Here is a 24,449-nt window from a genome sequence, read left to right as displayed (position 1 = left end):
AAAGTATAAAGAACCTAAGGGAAACAATGGAAAATACCTCTCAAGTAATAAACTGATGAGTAGACCAAGAGTGGGGAATGAGAATGCTCCTCCAATATTTCCAAGTCATCATGACTCATCCAAGAACAATCTCCTCATATATCTCTATTGAAATCATGTTCAACCACAATGTAGGCTCCTCGGACTTCCAACTCAAATCTCATCAAAAGTAACCATCTTAGCACCTAAGTATCCTTGTATCCATGAGTACCAACAAAACATCAATCCATGATAAACTCCAAATGGAAATTTGCACTCCCATGAAGTTCTCAGACATATGCCCAATGTATGCAATACAAAGAGATCTCTCTAGACCACTATGAAAGCTCCAATCTGCAAATTAAGGAACCCATCATGACATCGTGATCTTACCATCCCCTCCTAGGAGATCACATGGTCCAAGTGAACATACCATGGTCTCAAGAGCAATGTATCATGCACAACTCTAATGCGCAATCAAGAGTATACCATGACATAACACCAACATACTCTAAACCAACATCACCTATCAAGTACCACCAACACCTCAAACCAGAGACTCTAAGAGCCATCTATGGCTCAAAGATGTTAAAAATCCTTAAATAGTGTACATGCAAATGTGAAAGATCCCTTTTATAACAATAGTATCTAAGAGCCTCCAATACATCTGCATCACTAAAGAAGATCATCCATCACCAAGTGATGAATACACAATCACTACTAAAGCTCCCACTAAATCATGATACTAAGCTCTCCAAGCACATGATGCACCATCTCCAAACCTAAAAATCATCCAGGTCCACACACATACAAGTGTATTGCTAATCATACCAAGTGAAACCCAAATCTCCAAATGAAGAAAATACACCATGCTATAGATTCCCATAACTAACTATCCAAGCACTCACTTATCATCCATCCTCTCATCTCAAAAAAATCACGCCAATGCTCAAGTAACCACAAACAAGACCAACTAACAAGTTTGCATAAACATTGAATCAAACCTTGTGGAGATAGATAGTCCACATCCGAGTTTTCCCACAACAAACATGTAGGTAAAGACAACCCACAACATTGCACAACTCGTAGATCAAAATATTGGAACATGCAAACTCACTATCACATTAGCAACATGCAAACTAAGATCTTAAAGAGAATAATTATGTAGACAACATGAATCAAGCACCAAATCAAGCACATTTCCAATTTTCCAATCATGTACACATTGAGCACCATAGTCTAGAAATCTACCAAGCATCACCACCAAAATGTCAAGTGAATAATCATGTACCAACACTTTCATGAATCAGGAATTATTATACTATAAAACAAGAGCTCCAGATAAACAAAATTTCAATGTGACCAACTCCAATTTCTTTGTCTTAAGCATCCTTCAAAATGTATGTTGTCTCCTACGACTCAAATAACTGCAAGACTTTCACTCACCAAAGGATCAATCTTCAGTCAATTCCTTCAAATTCCCTCAAGCTTTATAGGCTAAGAAACCTCTATAGAAGGAATACCCAAAACCCAAAATACCGAGGACCTTCATATGTAAGCGCATGCAAGCAACTGCAAGTCCATGCAAGTACATGCAACATAAATTATGGACATGCAAGCAACCTGCAAATTCTTGAACCAATGCTCTGATACCAATTGTTGGGAAATCAGGGCATCCTTGAAGAGCCATCTCTCAGGATCAATATGTGTATTGAACATCCAACACAAACACACACTACTATGCCATAAAGCGGAATTACACACAGTTAATCTCCCACATTAAGACTTAGAGAAAAGTGATTGCAATTTAAGATCTTGTGAAATCGAACCACAGTTTTAGCCGCATGCATACATTTAGATTCAACAACACATAATCATAAAATAGAAGAATATAACACAAATTTACCATGGGGAAAACCTTTTCAAGTGAAAAAACCCACACTCCAAAACTAGAAAGTCATCATATTATTTAGCAACAAAAATAGTTACAATACAATCTCAAAACTATTTTGGCCCCTTTTTTTCCAAAGGAGGGAAAGCTACTATATATATATATACAAATTTGAGAAACTTGATGCTATAATTAAGTTATTGAATTTGCCACCTCTAACCCTTCTAATGCCACCGCTCTAGTCATATTATTAACTAAGCCTATATGTGGCTCTCTATCGTCTACAAGGTTGACACATATAGAGTCCAACTTGACTCTACTATGAATCACTTATAATTTACTAAGTCAACACAATCGAGTTGTAGAGTCCTAGTTGAAGACAACTTACTAAATATAGTAAGTACGACTCACACAACTACATGTATGACACATAAGAGAGAAGAGTCCTAATTGAAGACAACTTGTATGACACATACAAAAATAGAGTTCTAATTGATTCTCATTCCAAGAATAATTTCATCATTACAGTTTAGAATATTGAGAACCGTGACGTGTGTGACATAGTTTATCCCTGGATTTCATGATATCGCAAAATTTACAAAAACCCAACTGCATCTGATTGCTTCACTTTCACAGACATATATTAGCAATTCCAATGAGCACCTCAGCCAGACGAAGAGGCTTCGAGAACACTACGGTGTGATCAGATCCTTCAATTTCGTATACCATTTGTGGAGGATTCTCTACACTCATCTTTCTCTGGAACGCCTCCACAAATAATTTATCTTCCTTCGCCACAACGTATATTCTCCTAACGCTTCCATAGTTTTTAGCTGTATACAAAACAGGTTCTTCGCATAGAGGAAACTTTTTCTCCAGCGAATCCAACAACATTAGGTCCTGCATTCAGACCCATATTAATCAATCAATGAATCAATCAATTGAAATTCCATAAATACCCAATATATGACTCAACTGTTTCTGTTATCAAGTGATTTACCCAAGAAGGACTGTTCTGTGATAAAGAGTGTCGCGTAAACTGGCTGCCAAATCTGAAGGATGTGGCCGTATTTTCTTTCCCATTTTCATAGTAAAATGTGGAGTCTCCGAAATTTCCAACTATGGATGAGACCTATAAAATTGTATGCTCTTAGAAAAATGGCATTGCAGGTTTATGACTGTTGATGGTGTAAGAATGAATAGGTGGAAGTTATCAAACCTCACTAATCATATCAGAGAGAGTTGTTCCGCTGAGGGGCATGAAGGCGGTAACAAATACAGCTGCAGCAATTTTATCTGGAAAACGCTCCATGGTAAAACTCAAATTGAAGCCACCAGCGCTGTGACCAACCATTATAACCTTAACAGACATACAACTACAAATTAGTTGAAATCCATGGTTTTGATGACTGAATTCTAAACAAAGGAGGCCATATAATGGACACGATCTAATTTATAGAAGACATTTTAAGTTCCATTTGTTTAGGTGATCCATTTTTAAATCAGTTTTTCTTTTCAATTAGAACCAATCTATTAGCATGATTCAAAGTGAACCACTTAGAAATCAAAACCAAGATTAAATTATTCCTCAAATTCATACTTTCACAAATCACTTAAACAAATCAAAACATAGAAAAACATACCTTATCCTGCGAAGGACGAGCTGTGAAGAAATCTGTTAGTGGCTGATTGTACTGTTGTAAAGATGAAACCTGGTCGGCATTTGTAGGATCTATACCTCCGCTGGCCATGTCAATGGAAGATACAGTGTGGCCCACTTTCAGAAGAAGATCTACAACTTTGTACCAACACCAACCGCCCAAGGTTGCTCCATGAACCATCACAAAGTGACAAGTTCTTCCTTTCACTTCATTTGCCTCCATACTCATCTCTAAAACATCACCCTTACTATTCACTATTCTGCAAAGGGGCAGCCCATAAGTTCAAGAAATGGAAGATAAAAGATCAATATTTGAAGGCTGCATTTTACACACACGTCCCTTCATTACTTTTAAATATCACTTTGAAATTTCTATGTACGATTATTATAAACTGGCTGAAATATGTATATGGTATTCAGCAGGGATTGTAATAAGTTTATTATAAACACAATCAGATATCTCTTAGTAAAGTCAATGGTCATCATAATACTATAGAAAATTAATCATAAAGACAGATAACTATTTAGTAATAGTATTAAGAAATTTTATTATAAAAGTAAGTAGATATCTTTTAACAAAATATTAATTATTCAATTATATCTATATAATAATGATTAAAGTTTATTATATTTTAAACAAATATTAATTTAAGATAGTTACACCCTTTTATAATGTTAGTATATAGTTGTTGACTTTCTTGAAAGATATATAATGATCTTGGTAATAAAACTATTAGAGCAGCCTACATGATTATTAATTATATATATTTAAAATAAACCTCACCCTCACTATTCTGTTTTCTGTAAATCAACAGCAGCCCACAAGCTCAAGAAATGGAAGATAAAGCCCATATTTGATGTTGGCATTTTGCATATTTTATTTAGATTAAGATAGCTGAAAGAGCAACAAGTTTGTACACTGTGGTTAAAGATTTTATGGAAAGTTTTATCTGCCATATTTCTAAATTAGAATTAAAGTTTAGAATTTGTTTCTGGGCAAGAGAAAAAAAGTATGGTATAACACCAATATAATTTCCTAACAGATTCACTGTTTCTGTTGTAGTGACATCTGTAAGATATATTTTGCTCATTTTTACTTTTTAAATATATTATTTGCCTTACAACTATATATATATATATATATATATATAATATTTTGGTCTATATATCCTTCAACAAAACCAGCAACCATTCACTAATATCAATCAGGTTAACATAGGAGAATTTATTGTAAAGACAATTAGATAAATATCTATAAAACTAACATAAAAATGCAAACTAATCCCTAGTTGTAGTCTAACTAGATTTGATATCAGTATAAAATGCAAACTGTATATATTTTATTGACGTATGTTGCATGAGCTAAGTAGTGGCAAATTGTCAAGAGATGTGGCTGTCAATACGTGCATCACATGTTGACAGACAAATCCGTAAATATTAAGGGTAGAAATTTACTCCGTCCATTTAGGAATTTATTTGATTTACAGAATTCATTTTAAAATACTCATAACAGCTAAGAATTTGACCATTGTGATTGTGATGTATTTGTTAGGTAGAAGTTTTCTTATATACATTTTTTTTTTCGTGTTTGGTTTTAAGAAAAAAAAGTAAAATCATGATTTTTTATTTTTTATTTTCTTTCATTTGATTATTTGTTTTCTAGAGTTGATTTTAGAACACCCATGATAGCGAGGATCTTGACCATTGTGATCTTTGATGTATTTTTTGTTAGGTAGAAGTCATCTTACATATACTTTTTTATGTTTGGTAGACATTATCAAGTTAGGCTTGACAATAATAATTTTTAAAAAGAAAAAAAATATGTTTTTTTTCTGAATCTTCTTTCATATGATTGTTCTCTCTCTTCACGATTTTGGAAGTACAAACATTAGGAGAAGAGAAAGTTATTATGGGAAAGCTATCCATCGCCTTCATGATTAAGTTTATCCTTGTATATTTTATTTTTGTCATTTTTTAATCATTATAATCTTAATAGATCTAGGTAGATACCATCAACTAATATAATGTGTCTTTCATACTAAATCTCCATTCACAAGAAGGTACATTTGACCAAGTTGAGCTAGAACTTTAATAGTCTCACACTTGAAAAGAAATAGCATGTGCTATCCATTTTACTCTATCTTTGAATAGATCAAAATGTCATCTAGGATCACCAAAATAAATTGATCCAAGAATGTGCACCAAAAACTGCTCACGAGACTCATAAACACTATGGGAGCACTCATTAGAGGAAAGGCTACAACTCGATTAGTTGCATCCAAACTTCAAATATATCTTTTGGAAAGCCCTATCTCCCTAGATTTGAGAAAACAAATCATGAATCCTAGTTAATGGATACTGATGCTTAATTGTTACATTATTTAGCTACCAAACTTTATGCAATATTGAAGAGATTCATCCTTCTTTTTAACAAAGATGATTAGTGTGTCCATTAAGGAAAGGCATGATGACAAATATGACCCTTCTCTTTGACTCCTTGAAATACAACTTGAGCTTGCTAAAATTGTGTGCAGTGATCCTAGAAAGAGCTCATGGCACTATCTCAACTCTTAGCATTATGTATATATAAAACCCACCTCGCATCTAAGCTAAACAGCTTAAGTCTAACTTTAATGGGTGTTGTGACTAGTTTGCAACTCATCATCTAATTTTTTTATAAAATATTTGAAGCATATTTTTCTATGATATGAATATTTCATCTTAATTTTTCAAACTTCTTTACCTAGAAGATAGTGCATCTATAAAAAATCTATCATTTTAAATCTAGTAACCATAACTACTCTAAACTCCATAAATAAAGATAAATTGTTGCTTGTGTAGATGTCATCATCAATATAGAGAACTATGATAAATGTATCCTTCATTGAGCTCTTAATATAAAGATTTTGATTGAACTAACTTACTAAAAAATATTTGCATTGTAAGCATGAGTCTATCCTTGAATACCATGCTCTAGGTGCTTTCATAATACCATAGAAGGCCTTATTTAAACTTTACAAATATTTATCTTTAAAAGGTGTTTTAAAATTTGTACATGTGGAATGTACACTTCCTCGTCAATATATGCATTGAAAAATAAACTCTAGATCTATTTGATAAATTGTGCAACTCTACTAATTTATTAGAGCCAAAAGCAATTCGATATTATATATTCATCCTACAGGTGCAAAAAGTTGCATATAACTGAAATACCTTCTTGTTAAGTGTACCCTTTGGCTACCACTCTAGCCTTATTCTTATCAATGCTTTCATTAGATCTATACATTGTTTTGTTCACCCACCTTGTACCAATAGTTTTTGTACTGGTAAGTAGCTAAACTAGATTCTATGTGTAATTCCTTTCAATTATTTCTAATACACTATTTATTGCATCAATCAACTCTTTTTCTTCTTGACCCCTATCAAAGGTTTGTGGCTCATTATTTTCCATGATTTGAATCATCAATGCATAATTATTTTTTTCACTTGACCTTGTTATCATTTTCTCATAGTTTCAATCCAACAAAAGACTTGAAAATAGATTCTCTTCCATATTTCCAACTTTGATATTTTTGATACTTTCGTATTCCTCCACTAGATGATTTAGCTTCATTATCTTCTTACACCTTCATTTCAACTTCATCAATCACAATCTCTCTTCACTTTTTTTTAATTTTTTATTTGGTCCATTATGCTACTTTATTAGACACCATATCTTTACTTATCAAAATCCTTTTTCTATGGGATGATATAATCTATATGCTTTATTTTTTAATTCATAACTACTAAAAAAGTAGTTTAGGCCTTTATAGTGTAACTCAAACATTTTTTTTATATTAAAGCATGTATGCATAGTAAAAACACCAAAATAATCTCAAACGATTAACATTTGGCATAATCATATACCATGCTTGTTCAAACATCATTCCTTTGTCTATTTATAGGACTTTTATTAAAAGATACACTTCTAGGCATATTTCTTCTACCCATTTTTTTTTCCAAATCATTCCCTTTCATCATAATCCTTGTCATTTAAATAATGGCCCTATTCTTCCTTTCAACAATGCTATGTTTTTGTATAGTGTGGGAAGAAGTGAATTCTCTACTTATTTATTGATTTCTAAAGAAATATAGAAATTAAGTTTTGTACTCTTCTTCATTATCTGACCTTATCAATTGATATACTTATCACTTTGTTTTTCAACTAACCTCTTGAATTGTTCAAATTAGTCAAACACTTGTAATTTTATAGTGAAACTATATACCAATTTTTTTGTTGAGATATCATCAAACATTAAAAAAACTTATATTTGTTAAAATAGGGTGTTACCACTGGACGAGACAAATCCATGTGAATTATATATAGATGTTTCTCAGGTCTACTAGATTTACCAATTGGAAAGATAACCGTATGTTGTTTCCTAACAATACATTCTTCACATATCTATTTTATATTTTCAATCAATGGTAGACCTTCCAACCTTCAAATTTTTCTTTCATTCATTTAACTAGAACTTAATATTTAACTACAATGAGTAATTAGGAGAACTATAACAAGAAGCAGAAGTATCTAGATTTAATTGTAGCTGATGCATGTTCTTTTCTTTTATTTGATCTGATTTGCAAGAAAATATTTTCCCTCCATTTCCTTCAATATAAATCTTTTATTTTGTTTTTTATTGTAGTAGCAGTGAGAAGGCCCTAAACCTATAGAACAACAACAAAAAATAGAGAGAAGCACAAAAGATCTAGAAGCAAACAGCCAACCAAGGAACCTACCAACTACTCTCAAAAGTATTAAAAAATTATCATGTCTATATATTTTTATCTAACCACCATCTTCCCATCCTTAAGTAAGTATTCAGAGAATGTAAAAGACTATCTATCTTAATAGAGTAGCCAACAATAATAAAAGTATGATTCATTTGGCACATAGGCCTATTCCTCTCTAAATACTCATAGTAACTACTACTAACTATAGCACTAATAACCAAAAAATGTAAATAAAAACTGAGCTTCTTAATCATCTTTGATCATCCTCTAGTTACACTCCAGCCTATTCACTTGATCAGTCCAGATCTCCCCCAGGGTGGTATCCTTCTCCTCATTGTCTTCATCGAATTTTCCTTCCTTCATCAGCTTCCTAGTCTTCTTTCTCATCCCTCTTTGCCCTAAAAAAAAACCCATTGTTACCTTCCTCATGATACCATCTATAATGGCACACATCAAGCAAAGGGAATCACCCATTTTTTCAAAACATTGCATATAGTCAGCCAATCTCAGTTCTAGGTTCAAGACCCTCTTCTGAAGCATCATTATCTCTCTGCTGCACATGTTCTTATTATCATCCTTTTACGGTGGTATATCCTGAGAATAGGGGACCATGTCAATGTCCTCCAAAGAATTAAGAGGTGGGGAGGCTGGTTCTGAATCTTCAGAGGAATTAATTTTTCTTTCTATCTCTTCCTTATAACTATCCTCATATTCTTCTTCCTCATCTTGATACTCTTCATCCTCTATGTCATCGTTGGAGGAAATCTTCCACTTCCTCAAAGTTAAAATCCTCCTCCAAATCAAAGATAATCACTTTAGGTTCAATTTGAAACTTATTTTCAATTGCTAGTAGTCATGCAAATCTTCTTTCTCTAGAACTACTTTCTTTCTTCTTTTTTTCTTTTATACTATCCTCTTCTTTGTCGGAGTCCTGCATGTCTAGGTCAATGGTGATACTTTTCCTAATAGAGTCTTTCTCACCCTTTCTAGCTTTGGTAGGACTATTTTTGGGGGTTTCATTTTTATTTTGTTCAGGTTAATTTTTAGTAGGGAAACCTCAAGAGACTCAATTCCGTGTTCAGCTCTGGGGTTCTTTCCTAGCTAGCGCAATTCGTAAAATTCTTTCCTTAGATATGGAGCTTCTGCGCAAATCTGGAGTTCTCATATGGCCCAACAATTTAGAACGACCCCTCCAAATGTTGATGGCACTCACACTGGAATAGATTTGGTTCTTTAGAACCCATGATCTGTCGCAATCAAAACAAAATTTGCACCATCATAGTTCCAAGCTACACACTCCTTGTCTTCCTATAGAATCTCATGCACCATGCATTTCTCCACTTATTTCATTTACAAAATATTCATACATCGTTGATCGTATCATGTCTCTCAATAAAGTCAACGGTCATCATGATATTATAAAAAAAATTATCGTAAAAGATAAATATATATTTCTTACAAGATTGTCTATTCAGTAATATTATTATAAAAATAAGTAGATTTGTTTTACCAAAATATCAAATATTCAATTATATCTATATAATAATAAATATGTGAGTTGTTCTAATAAATTTATTATAAAGACAAGTAGCCATCTTTCAAACAAATCAACAATTATTTACTAATATTATAAAAAGAATTGGTTTACTATAAAGACATATATTAATATTGGTATAAGAAACTTATTATAAAAGATTAGATAGCCTTCAAAAAGATCTTGTTGAGAGATGTTGTTTCTCTTTTAAAATACATATTGCTTAACTAATATTACTCTATGTCTTTATAGCAAACCACACCATATTAGTGAATGGTTCATTGACTTTCTTGAGAGAGCTCTTCAAAGTAAAACTAAGACAACTCACATGATCATATATATATATATATATATATGAATTATTCTAATTTGTCTAGTATAAGTATAAATAAATATCATAGCAATATTATAATATTTATTAAAAACAATTCTTCTTTTTCTTAAATTCTAAAATTTCATCTATATCCTCATCAAACCTACAACAAACTTTCAAAATCAAGTATTTCAGCATTTTACTTTCACAAAAAAGATGATAATGTCATTTAAAAAAAATTAACCCTCTAACTTTTCTCAACCATTTAAGAATTAATGGTAGAAAAACCAATAATAACCTAAATTACCATTTGCAATATTAAAAAGTTGTAATCCGTTTGCTCATAAGAAAAAAAATGTTTTAAGTAATATATTGGATGTATTATTTTTTTGTATTTTAAAATATATAATTTTAATAATTATTGGGTTTTGGTTCTTATTATTTAATCATAGCAATTTAAGAATTAAAGTTTCTATTTTCTATTTAAGAATTTATTTTTTATGTTTTGGATATATAATTAGAATTTATAGACAAGTGGGAAGTACATATTTGTATAATGAAAGATTTAAATGGTTATGTAACAATCTTGTTTCTTAAGAAACAACTTATTGTGAGATTCTATTTATTTAGTTATGTTCTTCTTTCTCTAATATTAGTGTATCTAAAAATTATTTTAAACATTTTCTCATTGTTTAAAGATAAAAAATAGACTATTAAATGTATTAGCCCGATTTGACTCAATTCAATTGAATTATTGAATAGTTTGTAGAAATTTCATTTTAAGAGTCATGCTTTCCTTAAACATTTTTATTAAAAAGTTACGTTACATAAATCAAATTATGATAAAATAAATGTTTACACGTACATAGAGTTAACTAAATGTTGGAATGAAGAAGAAATTTTTCTTTTGATTAAAGTATTAATTTAATAAAGAGAAAATTGAGCAAACCAACTAAATTCTATCTTCAATAATATTAGACTTTAAAAATTGACAAACAAAATAATAGTACATCTTCTTAAATTATACAATTCAAAGAAGCATCACATTTGAATGCAATACTTCCTTCCATGCAACACATTTATGAATATATTGTATAGATCCCTTTGTAGGTTTTCTTGAGGGTAAGTGCACAAAGATGAGTCCCACTTAGGGAGAAGTGCACATGTTGGGAAACACACCACTAGGAATGGGGGCCTATTTTATAGAAAACGGGAAGCCATTATGCTTCGGGCTCCCGAGCCAAAAATCCATAAAACAAAGCCCTATTATCAAATGGGCCCCCATTTTTGAAAAAATATATTTTTAAATAATGGGGGACATTATGTAAAAAATGAGGCATTATGTAAAAAATGGGTCACCATTATTTTAAAAAAATGGCCCCTTTTGTAAAAGTTTTTTTTTTTTTTCAAATGCCCTACAAAGTCATTTTTGGACTTTATATAATGGGAACCTAGTATATTTAAATAAACGGGCGCGTTATAAAATGAGGCCTCGTTATTTGAAATTTCAAAACCAAACCCACCATGTGCATTGATTTTAGGTTGTGGAAAGGCATGGAATGCCCAAACCTTAGAATTGCACCTGCAAGTTCAAGCTTGTATCAATGACATGCTCAAATACTGACTTCTACCAAATTTTTCATGCCTATTATCAAACAATTTTTTGACGAAATTAAAACCCATTTCAGATTAAACTATGTAGATTTTGAATATGTAATTGTTTTAAAATTTTGTTTATTTTCTCTATTTTTTCAATTAATTTATACTCAATCTAGTCCATAAGCTTGAAATATTAATTGATTTTGTTTATTTAATAACTTTTTATTTTAATGTTTTTTTGAAAAAAAAATTATATATCATCAATCTACATATAATTCTTTTCTATGTTTAAAAAATGATAATTTTAGGTCAAATTATGTGGGTCATACACGACAAGTTTTTAAAACGACAATTAGGGCCGATTAAAAATTAATTAAAAAAAAAATATTCAAAAAAGAAAACAAAAAAATATGCTCATCAATATTTAGTGTGTTAAAAATCATTTCCCAAGAGGGTTTGAAAAAAAAGTTTGTGTCAAAAAGTGTGGTCCGTACACGTGCATGTTATGGTCCTAAAACAAACATTTTGAAGAAGTGGTTTTTAGAAATCCCTTTTGAAATTAAATTTATATTATGTGGGTATTAAAATAAATTACATATTTGGAAACTAGAATTTGAGTGCTATATTTTGTATTACTGACTTTTTCCAAGATTCAATCTCTAAGTACTTCAAATTTTCAGTTCAAATGTGGCAAAATCTGAAAATCAAGTAAAACACTTCCACTTTTTGGCCAAAAAGTGGACTCAACTTCTTGCACTGAGCCTTGATCTTCCAACAATTGACACCAATTAAAGTATCTATCTTATTCATCCATCAATAATAACCATTTGTTTATCTAAATGGAATTTGATAAAGTTGTTCAACTCATTGAGTACATTTAACATATTTACTAGCAAGTACAAATGATTCTATCATAGGTTAATGCAAAATACAAGTTGGTGATCCAATCTAGATACAATTATGGAAGGAAAGACTAATTTAACCTTGTCGTATATTTTTTCTACATCAATAAAGGTTTCAGATCATCACCAAGCAAGTAGGAGCTTACACTTTTAAGGTTAATTTTTCTTGTTATCATAGGTTGCTACAAATCTTCAACCAAATTCAATCTAAAATATAATGTCTCAATATCGTTAGATCAATTAATATATTTTAGGATCAAAAGTACATGATGTAATCCATCTCTTCAATATATTCAAAGATGAAATCTTATGCTAGTTACTAGGGAAAATGGTTCATATAAGTAAAAATTTCCAATAACCACTATATCGTATATGTCATGCCTAATTACAATGGTGAATTTTATTCTTCAAATAGGTACAATTAATGCAGAATGATCTAGACCATTAGATCATATTGAAATTCTTAGTTGTTGCATGGTGGCCTTCATGTTTTCATTTCTAGGATCATTTCCTACTTGAAACCAAACTTTAAACAATAATTCATATGTAACTTCACATTATCATTACCATGTGGCTTGATGTTTTGTTAATTATTGTAATAGTTGAAATTATATTTGCCTTCATGATCCTGATGAAGGCTTCATCTTCTTTTGTCTTCCTCTATTTTGACTATTTGTAGGATGAAAACTAAATAATGGGTTTAAAGAGGATTGCAAAGTATAGCCACAACACATCTTTTCTAATAGATTATATAAAAAAATCATATATAACCTAATCAAATAGTTTTGATTAATTTTTCCAACAAAACTTACATTTAATCCATATATCAATAATACCTGGTGTGTTTAATTCTAAAATTTAATGGGACTTAAAGGTTTAACCCTCAAAAAATTTAGTAGTGAAATGGATTCCTTGCTTGATGAAGTTTTCAATATAAATTTGTATTATACCTCAAGGGAAAAATATAGGAAATAAAATGTTAATTGTTTTATAGGGGATATTTGTTGATGCTTTATAATGGAAGTCTCTAGGAATATATTTGATGGAACTAATAATGCAGTTAGTAAAATATAGATGGGGATATGTTTTTTGATTAAATGGGTCCACTAGATGTTACAGGGAGGGTGTATATTCAATTGGTCCTTGATGTAAATGATAGATTCTTTGTTTGGTCATCTATTTAGTGCTTCTAGTAGACTTTTGGAATGTGATGAATATTTTGACAGATATTTTATTATTATAATTTGTTACATCAATATAGACTTAGAGAAATAGTTCCTTTAGAGCCAATTTTTTATAGCCATGGTGAGATATGGTAAGGATCATAGTGACATTTGAAATAGTTTTTTATTAGGATAAAAAAGTTTTAAGAGGACCCAAAACCGCTTACAATAGGTTTTGGAGGGACCCGAAACCCTTGTATTTTATGAGGATCCAAAACCCAAAATAGATAGCTGCAAAGGATACATCAAAGAAAAATAGCAGCCTAAAACCAACCTAACAACAAAGTAAAATCAATGAGACCTAGTTGAGGAAGGAGGAGGCCAAAGCCTTTAACTAGAATAAGGGTTTTAACAAGGCTCCCTTAACCTTCAACATGAACCAAGGTTTTTTTCAGGTACCCATAACCTGAATAATGGGTTTTACAAGGCTCCCACAGCCTAACAAGACAATTTTTCCAGGCACCCCAAACTTGTAGCAGAAATTTCGAGCTGCAAAACATCACAAGACCCAATCCTAACCAAAAACAAACAATGACCATGTTGGGCCATTGAAAATTAATATCATCCATCATGCCCCAGAAAAAGATAGAAGCAGAAGGGAAAAACCAGACCCCATCAACCAAGACTGTGGATTTACAAGACTCCCATAGCCAGAAAAAGCGCACACCACAAAAATTAAACCTAACAAAACAATCTAGAAAATAGGGTTTTGAAAAGGCTCCCTAAAGCTTTTACAAAAGAGGCAAAGAGGATTTTTATAGGCTCCTTCAACCCATAAAACAAACTGGGAAGCAAGAATTTGATAATAAATCCAGACCCATCAGTGAAAAATCCCATGAAAGATCTAACTAACAATCTCAACCAGCAACAGGAGCAACAGAAGAGAGAAAACTCCCATACCCTTCCTCTCCACCTCAATAGGATAAGGAGGAAGGCAGTCTGTCGGTATAGAAAGTCCCCTCGTAGCTATCTAAAGCCAAACCACTCCTACACACATAATCTCCACCTCCATAAGATAAATGGTCACCTCAATAAGACAATGAAGAGAGAAAAGAAAAAACCTAGGTAAACCCTTCACAACCCAACAAACAAATAGTCTCTCCACCTCTATAGGAGAGCAACTCACCAATGACATAGAGCCAAGAAAATAGAAGGGTGGAACACAAGAAATCCTCAATAAGGATGAAAGCAAGAGAGAGTCGAGGAACTTCTCACACCCAAAACCAAAAAGCACCTCCAAGATAGGCACATAGGCTTTGATCTGAACCAAGACCTACACTAAGCACCCACAAAATGCAAAGAGAACCCCACGGAACACAGAGAATACCCAACACACGCCATGGAAAACCAGGGAAGAAGGATAGGTACCACAATCACCACCCGCAGAGACTCCATCCAACCCGATTTCAGGGCCTCCCACCCCGCTAAACCCAGACCAGGTAGCATCCACACCAAAAAATGAGAACAAAGGACCCAAGACTAGAGTAACACTAGCGCACAGGACACCGAACAAAAGAGCTCCCACACTCTCCACCCGGCGCCACACAAAATCCACGAAAACACAAGCCATGGAGAAAGCACCAAAAGAAGTCGTCGTGCCCAGAGAAGCACAAACGACAGACCATGCTCCAGAGAAAGGAGAGGGAAACTGAACAACTCCCAACCAAACAGGGACCTTAAACAAATTGCTCTGAAAAACTGGCCCTGCCACGAACCAATCCTTGGCATCATCATCATCATCATCATCATCATCATCATCATCATCAGATTCGGCATCGTCCTCCCCAGAGGAAACCCTCAAACCTGCACTCGCGCCTCTCCCGGTCATTTGAAAACTTCGATGTGATACTTGAAGTAGTTGGGCATAAGTAATGATAATGATAATGTGGGATCCAATTATAAATAAAATATGGTTAAATTAAGGGTTTGTCTGAATTATGTGGTATGGTGGGTGTAAAAGGCTTGAGGACACACCATTATTCTATTCTTTTGATTATTTCATTTTATATATATATTAGATGGGGTATATCCCAATGAATTCGAAATTTTATTTGTTGAGTAATTTTTATTCTATGCGTGGATTTTTTAGGTCAATAATAAATATATAATAGTTAAGGGCTTCTATTTATGTTATTTCATTTTTTCTATTTATTATCAACACAGTTTTTTGATGAATTTGATTACTTTATAATATATGTGGCCAAGTGGTTTTCGCTTTATTTCATTAATAATTGATCCCCTCACTCAAGGCTTAGTATTAATTAGAATAGAGTTATCTTATTTTGAATTATACACATCCTTGATCGTTTTATTCATTTTTTAACACCATGACAAAATAGTGGCATATAAATCCTCACTTATTGAGTATACATAATTATTATAAGACATAGGAGAAATATATGGAGAGAAAATATGATGATCTAGGATTAATGAGGAAAAAATTTATGTTTAGATAAAATTGATAAATAATTAAATCAACTTGAGTGAGACCTCACATATAGGTAGATCACAAAATATTCATGTCTACATTATAAATTGATTATTTTATTATTCATTTGTAGTCTATAATGTGAGAGTAAAACCCAATATCTAGAACATTGTATGAGGATGTCAAGAAACTATAAAGATAAATATTGTTCTTTAAGAGAGATATCTACAAGATAATCTCACTTTTGAATGAGGACATGTGAAAAATATAGGAATTCTTGAAGGGAGGGGTCACTAATAATAGTTTTCCTTAATTTTTAGAAATAACATTTGGAAAGAAATAAGGTATGTGGAAATTTTTCTTCCCTTAAATTGTAAAGTGAGTGTTGCATAAATTTTAATATTTATCCATTGTAGAAAGAAGAAATGTTAGAGCATTTTAGCTATCAATTTCTTTTTTACAACGAGTTATGTTTTAAGTTTACTGGAGAGTGTTTTCTTCTAGCTGCTTTAGATGTGCATCTAGTTTAACTAGAGTTAATCTCTTTTAGCTCCTCGTGTTTGCACTATAGTTCTCCTAAATTTAGCCCATTGCTTTCTTTATAAGAACCTCATTATAAAATTGTAATTATTATGTATTATTTTCTTTTGAGTAATATAGAATTCATTTGTGTAGTTCTCATTTGTGGAAGGTGTTTTGTCTGGCATTTGATCTGGCAAGTGCTTCTATTGCAAAATTCAACATGGTACCAAAGTGTGTATTCAACAAGCCCCTTCTCAAGCTTTGAGAGTTTCTTTGCTCAGAAGCTTTGCGAGGTCACAAATTTCCTTTTCTATTGAAGTAGAGATGGGTAAAATTTTCATCAAATTCAAAGAAAAAAGCCTGGGAATGCCTTTCATTTCATTGAAATTCGAGATCCTATTTTTTGGGGGCGATTTCACCTAGGGAACTTTTCATGAGGGAAGTTCTTGTTGGAATCCAAGAACACTAAAGGGGGGGGTGAATTAGTGTTCTACCGGTGAATGACTTTCTAAACTTATTACTGATCAACCAGATGACATAATATAAAATTAAAGTGCATAAACAAATCAATACATAAAGCAACACAATAACACCAATATTTATACGTGGAAAACCCTACAAAGGGAAAAACCATGGTGGGGATAATACCCACAATATCTATATACTTGATCAAGGTATACAAACATTACATAAGGGGGTATGAACATGCATACAAGCTCACCACCTAGAGCTTACTGCTCAAATAGAAGTCTCACTAACTTACACAACATTACACAATGATTTGAAAAAAAAATAAACTCAAATAATGCATTTGACCATGCTGGATAAGTTCCGGTTTAAGTTCTGACAACCTTGAATGAACTGGTGATGTAATAATCTGTTATGCTACCAGTTAGGATTGAGCATGTATAACTGTGCAAAAATGCTAACACTCGCTGACCAAATCACATACCATCAATCTCTGACTATTCACATCACAAATCGCATCACCACAATAATGAAATCCATCACTAAGTGATATCCCTTAAATACCTTTTTAACTTGTTCAATATGTCAGCCTTAATAAGAAAATAAACCTATCGGCTTTCGGATCATAAAGTATGTTATGAATTATCCTAATGATCATAATTTTATGTCGGCCTACACACTACCTCCAATTCCACAAAAGATTTTTCTAGGTCCCAAAATATCTTAGTCGGGTCCTAAAGTTACCGGTACCAAGACTTACCAGTTAAGAAGAGTAAAGAAAAGTGTGTATACCGGTTGGCCCAATGAAGACAAAAAGATAAGACAATGATTCCGGATGAGAAATACCAACACTTGAAGATGAGTTTCCATCAATGACAACCCAAAATGTATTTTACCTCAGAAGGTGACTATCAGATGAGTGTCAATTGCCAAATGTTCTAAAGGTAAATAAAAAAGTATATTTAGTTTAGGGCCAAATGGACGTCACCATTGCACTCAAGGGGCTCAAAAACCCCTAAATTTCCTATCAAATTGTAAAAATCAAAGCAATGGGAAAATTTGAAAAAAAAATTGTAGGGCATGGATTCTTGTGTCAAACAATATGGATTCATATGGATGTACAAATACCACCCTCTTCTCATGATACAAACATGATAAATTAGCATAGGTTTGAAAAAAACTCCATGTAGGGCTTTTTCAAATTTTTATTAAATCTTTCAAACAAATCATTAGAAGGGCATCATTTTATAAAGTGGAGGAGTCAAAATACCTTTCAAAGATAAAAGGGAAACTAAGTAGGCATTGCATAGGTAGTAACAAACCTGTGTACCAACACTTATAAAGCACTTCTCTCAACACCCTTCACCTTTCTTGGTTCCTTTGATATATTTGACACTTCATCAAAATTTGGAGTCACCCCTATTTTTAGAAAGAAAAAGGAGAATAATCGAGTGAGGGTAGGCATATTTCGATGACCTAATTTTTTTTAGATGAGGCTGATTTTTCCCAATGACAAGGAATATTTTTCTGACATCAATAGTTAAATAGTTTGACTTTGTTGACTTCTCAAAGTGATAAATAGATACCTTTAGGTTTTTGGCCATAACTTGCACATACAGTGTCAACGACAACACCAGACAGGTTGGTATTAATGACAACATAACTCAACAACTCAAGCTTCCAACAATTCTCTCTATTCAAAGTGATTTACTTATATTTATAGACACCTAAAACTTGCACAACTAATTAATCATCATTTATTCGTCTATTAATTAGACTAAGATTTAGTTAATATCCGTATTCTTCCAATCAACCTATTTATAAAATTAAACACTTGATTAAAATCTATTTCTTCTAGCCTAACCTATTAATTAAACTAAGGTTTTATTAGATCCCATTTAGCCATTTAATTGAATAAATATTATTTATTTAATTAAATCCCATTTTCCCTTTTAAGTAAATTTACATTTGATTAAAAATTTCTTTGCATTTAAATAAATCATTATTTATCTTTGAATAGTCCCCCCACTTGCAAAATCCTACAAATACAAGTTGCATCCCTTTTCGCTAAAATAAATCTTTTATTTTATCTAAAAAACCTATTTTCCTCCAATTTCATTCTCCTACATTTTTCATTAGCATGCTAATATTATTCTAGAACCCCTCTAACCCCTCATTAATTATCCTAATTATTCTAATCATGTCACATCCCTAAATTTGGGGGAGTCACTTCTTCAAATTTTGAAGAAAGTCTTCTAAATGTGTTGAAGACTCTACCTTCTTCAACAAGTTAAACTTTTAAGGTTATCTAACTCTCAACAAGTTAACCTTCAAAGTATTCAAAGAGAATTTAATGCCTCTTACAAGACAGGCATGTGCACAAAGACGGTGGTTAGAAAAGTGGACGCCACCCAAAAAAACTTGGAAAAACAGGCAGCGCATACGTAGTTTTAAAATTTCAAATTCCCACGTATGTGCTTAGGTTTGTTCTTCTCGAGCCTAGAAAAGGTAGCGCGTAAGCGCTGCTTTTAGGAAAATGAGCGTGTATGCACTACGCCTAGGAAAATTAGCGTGTATGCACTGCTTATAGGAAAATGAGCACGTACGAAATAATAATCCAAATAAAACTGCATACGTAGTGCTTGCTAACAAACGTTTTAATAAAAATTGGGTCTCATTTACCCGTAAAGCGCATTTTTTACTTCATTTTTTCCCCATTTTCTAACCTAAACTACGAACAGGGTGCTAAATTTGTCCTCCAGGCTATGGATCAAGGTTAGTTTTTGTTTATTTTTGTCTTTGTTTCTAGTTTATGCAATTTGTTTTATATTTTGAATTTAATTTTATTAATTTTGATTAGGTTTTTTCATTTTTTGTTTAAAAAACCAGATTCTTCTAATCCAGAACAAGAACAACCAAATGCACCTCCTAAAAACCCACAAGAACAACCAAATGCACCTCCTGAAAACACACAAGAACAACCCCCAATTCCTCCTTTTGACCACACAACCGAAACACAGGAAGAATTAATTAATCAGTTAGGACAAAGTACCTTTAAAATCAATAGACTGATTGTAAAATTGAAAACTTATAAACATGACCATCATCAATCCCTCACCACTAGCCTAGAAACATTAGCTATTGGTGCCATAGCTGTTTCCACAGAAATTACCAAATGGGGAAGCTTTAGGGATAGGTGTCATCAATTCTATGCCAATGGGCTATCATACGATGGAGTAAAAAAAAATTAAAAAATCTAAACAACAAATATGTGCTCTTTTTGTTGATCCCAAAACTGGTCAGTCATTACCTCTTAATGTAAAGAGGTTTCCCATACATTGGTGTACCAATGTGTAGATTAAGAATCTTTTTTGGCAGAGGTGGTGGATGGCCTTTGATGATCCACCTTGTAATAATTATGAGATGCCATTATATTTTTTGAGAAAAATATATTGTGAGTTTGTGCTCAATGTGCGACCAAACTATTTTGACATGAGAGAGTTTCATGGTAGAGGTGGTGGCTCTACCCAAGATAGACCTAGAGCCCATAGACGATTAGCCGTGGAGAGTCGCCACCCCCTAGCACCCAAACCCAAGGTGCATCAGGCTATCCCATTAGAGCTAAAAGAGTTGATGGAGCTACAGACTCTTTATGTGGCCACAACATTGACTAGTGCCATCATCCAGTGTGGGACATCATTAGCACACCCTGTTGTATTAGATGATGAGTCGTTAGAGGGCGACAAAGAATCCATCGAGCATATGTGTGTCCATTGCTCGGGGATATGCTAGGGGATAGTTGATGCAGCCGGTGTAGATGGATACTCATATCATCTGTGCACGATTTGCAGTTGTAGATGTCAGGCTCACACGGTTGAGGATGTCGCACTGACAGATGAGTTGATGGACATGGTGTTTGCCCGTGAGCCACAGATACAGGTGTGTTGATTTGAATTCATAACATTTTATTTATCAGTCGCTTTAAAATTGTAATTACATTAATGAATTTTCATTTATACATCAATTTAAATTGAGACAAATAATATGCATTTCAAGATGCAGCAGTGGTATCCCATACACCTCCCCCAGTTACCATAGCTGCAACTTCGATCCCTGAGGTATAAATTTTGTAACATGTTAAAATAGAATAGTACACTTTGAATTCAAAAAAATACAAGATATACTAACTATCTTTAATGCTTGGTCCAATTTCTAGTTTGTAAGTGTTGACAGGGGAAAAAATGTCCCAGATTGATCAAATCACGCTCTCAATGATCGATTTTGGCCTACAAGGCTATACGGTATCATATTTTGTACAACTATTTTTATGTGTTGTTTTGATGGAATATGCATGTCATTTCATTTTAGATTTTTAAAATTATGTTTAATTTATTATCCGTACTAATATCTCATGTTAATTTTGTGTTTTTAGGGTACCCCCTTCGCGTCTAGGGCTCGTCCTAAGAAAAAGAATTCCTCGAAGATGCCAAAACATGTGAAGAAGGTAATTGAACATATTTTTAGTTGTACAATTGTTTGAAAATTTTGAAATCAATTATTAGTTGGGGTTTGTAGATTGATTAGTGTTTTTTGTCTATTTTACATGTACAGTGGCCATTGAGCTTTGTGGATATGTTGAATGCACCTGATTTGCTCAGGGATCAAGAGAGGGTAGAGGTATGTATCTCTACTTTATTTTCTTGATTTCATGATTATATGCATGCATACATGTGAACTTGTGATCTATTATAATCTTATAAATTTTTCATATAGGAAATATCCATACCTGTTTCATCAATGTCAAACCCTCCTCCTTGCACTGGAGAAGTATCTCAGGATCCAGTACACTTTTGTTTGATATGTAAAATTAATTGTTTTCAACCTTCAATACTTATCATTATATTAATTATATTTAATCTTTGTATATTTTTTGTATAGGTAATAGCGTTTGTTTCTACATCGATGGTGATCCATCCTAAGTCGATTGGAGAAGCATCTCAAGGAAAGGTATGTCATTGTTCTCTATATTATAGCTTTTAAGTGTTTTTGATATATTTATGTTAGTACATTGTATTAATTGTACATTTAATCTACAATAGACTCCTTTGTGGTACGGCCATAATGTGGATCAATTTAAGTATGTCTTCAAGAAAAATCCTAAGAGTGACAAGGAGAGGAGAGCGAAGACATTAGCTCCTGGATAAGCCGATGAGGTAATCTACATTTCAATTGCAAATGAATTAAAGTTACATGCATAGTTATGATGTTAATTGTGAACTATTTTCTACAAAAGAATCCTAACTTGGCTTCTGAATTGTGGTTTTGCAGCCATCTACAGAGCTCCGTACTGCATCGAAGAGGCTTGATTTCGATGATCCACCACAAGTTTAGGATCATATAGTGTTAGTTTTGGTCATAGAATGACCAATACATGTAGATATATTCTACATTTTTATTCTATATCGATTTGGACATGGCAAATGCCACATTTTTGTAATACTTGTATTGACTTGGCAGACATGCCTTTCTTTATATATATAAATATCGATATTCAATCTAATAAATGTGTAATGAGTTCATTATTTTTTATTCGTTATATTTTGTGGTTGTCCTTTTATAAATTTAAATGAATATTTGCATATATAATCAACAATATGAATATAAACAACCAAAATATATGATATAAAGCATTGCAATCGTGGAATATGATTTGATAAAATTTCTAAAATGTTGAATTAACCCTACAAAACTCCTTGTATTCAGTTCATTATTGTGTATTCGTTGTATTTGGTGGCTTCCCTTTTATAAATTTAAATGAATATTTGCATATGTAATTAACAATATGAATATAAACAACAATGTGTTTGATGTGAGAGCACCCTCACGCTCGCAATGGTCATATTTTGTTCCTCGTGTGCACACACCGATGTCGCGAGCACGTCCAGGTGGCTAGGTTTATGCTAGGCATGGCCCTGTCGTGCATCCCAAAGTACCAGAACGTCGAGAGTCATACCCTACCGGTGCGATCTCTCAAGTGCCCCAAGTCCAAAAAATTGTCAAAATTTGATGAACTATTTCTTCCAATCCACGATACATATGGTTGATCTATTTGATCCTGTGGGGTCACATGAGGCTCCTCTACAATTTTCTATCTCGGTTTTCAATGACTCAAAGCCATTTTCAATTAGTAGCATTTTTTCGCCTACTCAAAAAACCATTAGTTGTTGCAAGGAAAAGTTGCAAGATTGGATAGAATTGATTATGTTCCTTGTGTGCATAAACTGACGTTGCAAGTGTATCTGGGTGGGTAGGTTTATGCTAGGCATGGCCCTATTGTGCATCCCAAAGCACCAAAACATCGAGAGTCATACCCTACCGGTGTGATCTCTCAAGTGCCCTGAGTCCAAAAAATTGTCAAAATTTGATGGATGGTTTCTTCCAATCCATGACACATACGGTCGATCTGTTTGATCTCGTGGGGTCGTGTGAGGCTCCTCGACAATGGCCTATATCGGTTTTTGAAGACTCAAAGCCATTTTTAGTTAGTAGCATTTTTTCGCCTGCTCAAAAAACCGTTAGTTGCTTACAAGGAAAAGTTGCAAGATTGGCTAGAATTGATTATGTTCCTCATGGGCACAAATCAACATCACGAGCACATCTAGGTGGGCATGTATACACTAGGAATGGCCCTATCATGCATCCCAAAGCACCAAAACATCGAGAGTCATACCCTACCGGTGCGATCTCTCAAGTGCCCTGAGCCCAAAAAATTGTCAAAATCTGATGGACTGTTTCTTCCAATCCACGACACATACGTTCAATTTGTTTGATCTCGTGGCATTGCGTGAGCCTCCTCTACAATTCCCTATCTCCGTTTTTGATGACTCAAAGCCATTTTCAATTAGTAGCATTTTTTCGCCTTCTCAAAAAACCGTCAATTACTTGCAAGGAAAAGTTGCAAGATTGGCTAAAATCGATTATGTTCCTCATGTGCACAAATTGACATTGCAAGTGTAGGTAGGTTTACACTAGGCATGGCCTTGTCATGCATCTGAAAGCACCAGAACATCGAGAGTCATACCCTACCGATGCAATCTCTCAAGTGCCTCGAGTCCAAA

At 33.0% G+C, this 24,449-nt stretch overlaps 1 protein-coding gene across 1 annotated transcript; it reads right to left on the bottom strand.

Moving 5' to 3' along the window:
- Positions 1-2,486: 2,486 nt before the first annotated feature.
- LOC131053699 (methylesterase 2) lies at positions 2,487-3,873 on the bottom strand. Its single transcript, XM_057988301.2, has 4 exons — positions 3,553-3,873; positions 3,129-3,269; positions 2,910-3,041; positions 2,487-2,809 (listed from the first exon to the last, which is right to left on the bottom strand). The coding sequence occupies exons 1-4, from the start codon at positions 3,796-3,798 to the stop codon at positions 2,540-2,542; spliced, it is 789 nt and encodes a 262-aa protein (XP_057844284.2). The 5' UTR covers positions 3,799-3,873; the 3' UTR covers positions 2,487-2,539.
- Between the last annotated feature and the right edge of the window lie 20,576 nt (positions 3,874-24,449).

This window comes from Cryptomeria japonica, chromosome 1 (assembly GCF_030272615.1).
Source record: "Cryptomeria japonica chromosome 1, Sugi_1.0, whole genome shotgun sequence".
Lineage (NCBI taxonomy): Eukaryota > Viridiplantae > Streptophyta > Pinopsida > Cupressales > Cupressaceae > Cryptomeria > Cryptomeria japonica.
The sequence above is the reverse complement of the archived record's forward strand: the minus strand, read 5'-3'. Positions and strand labels throughout refer to the sequence as shown.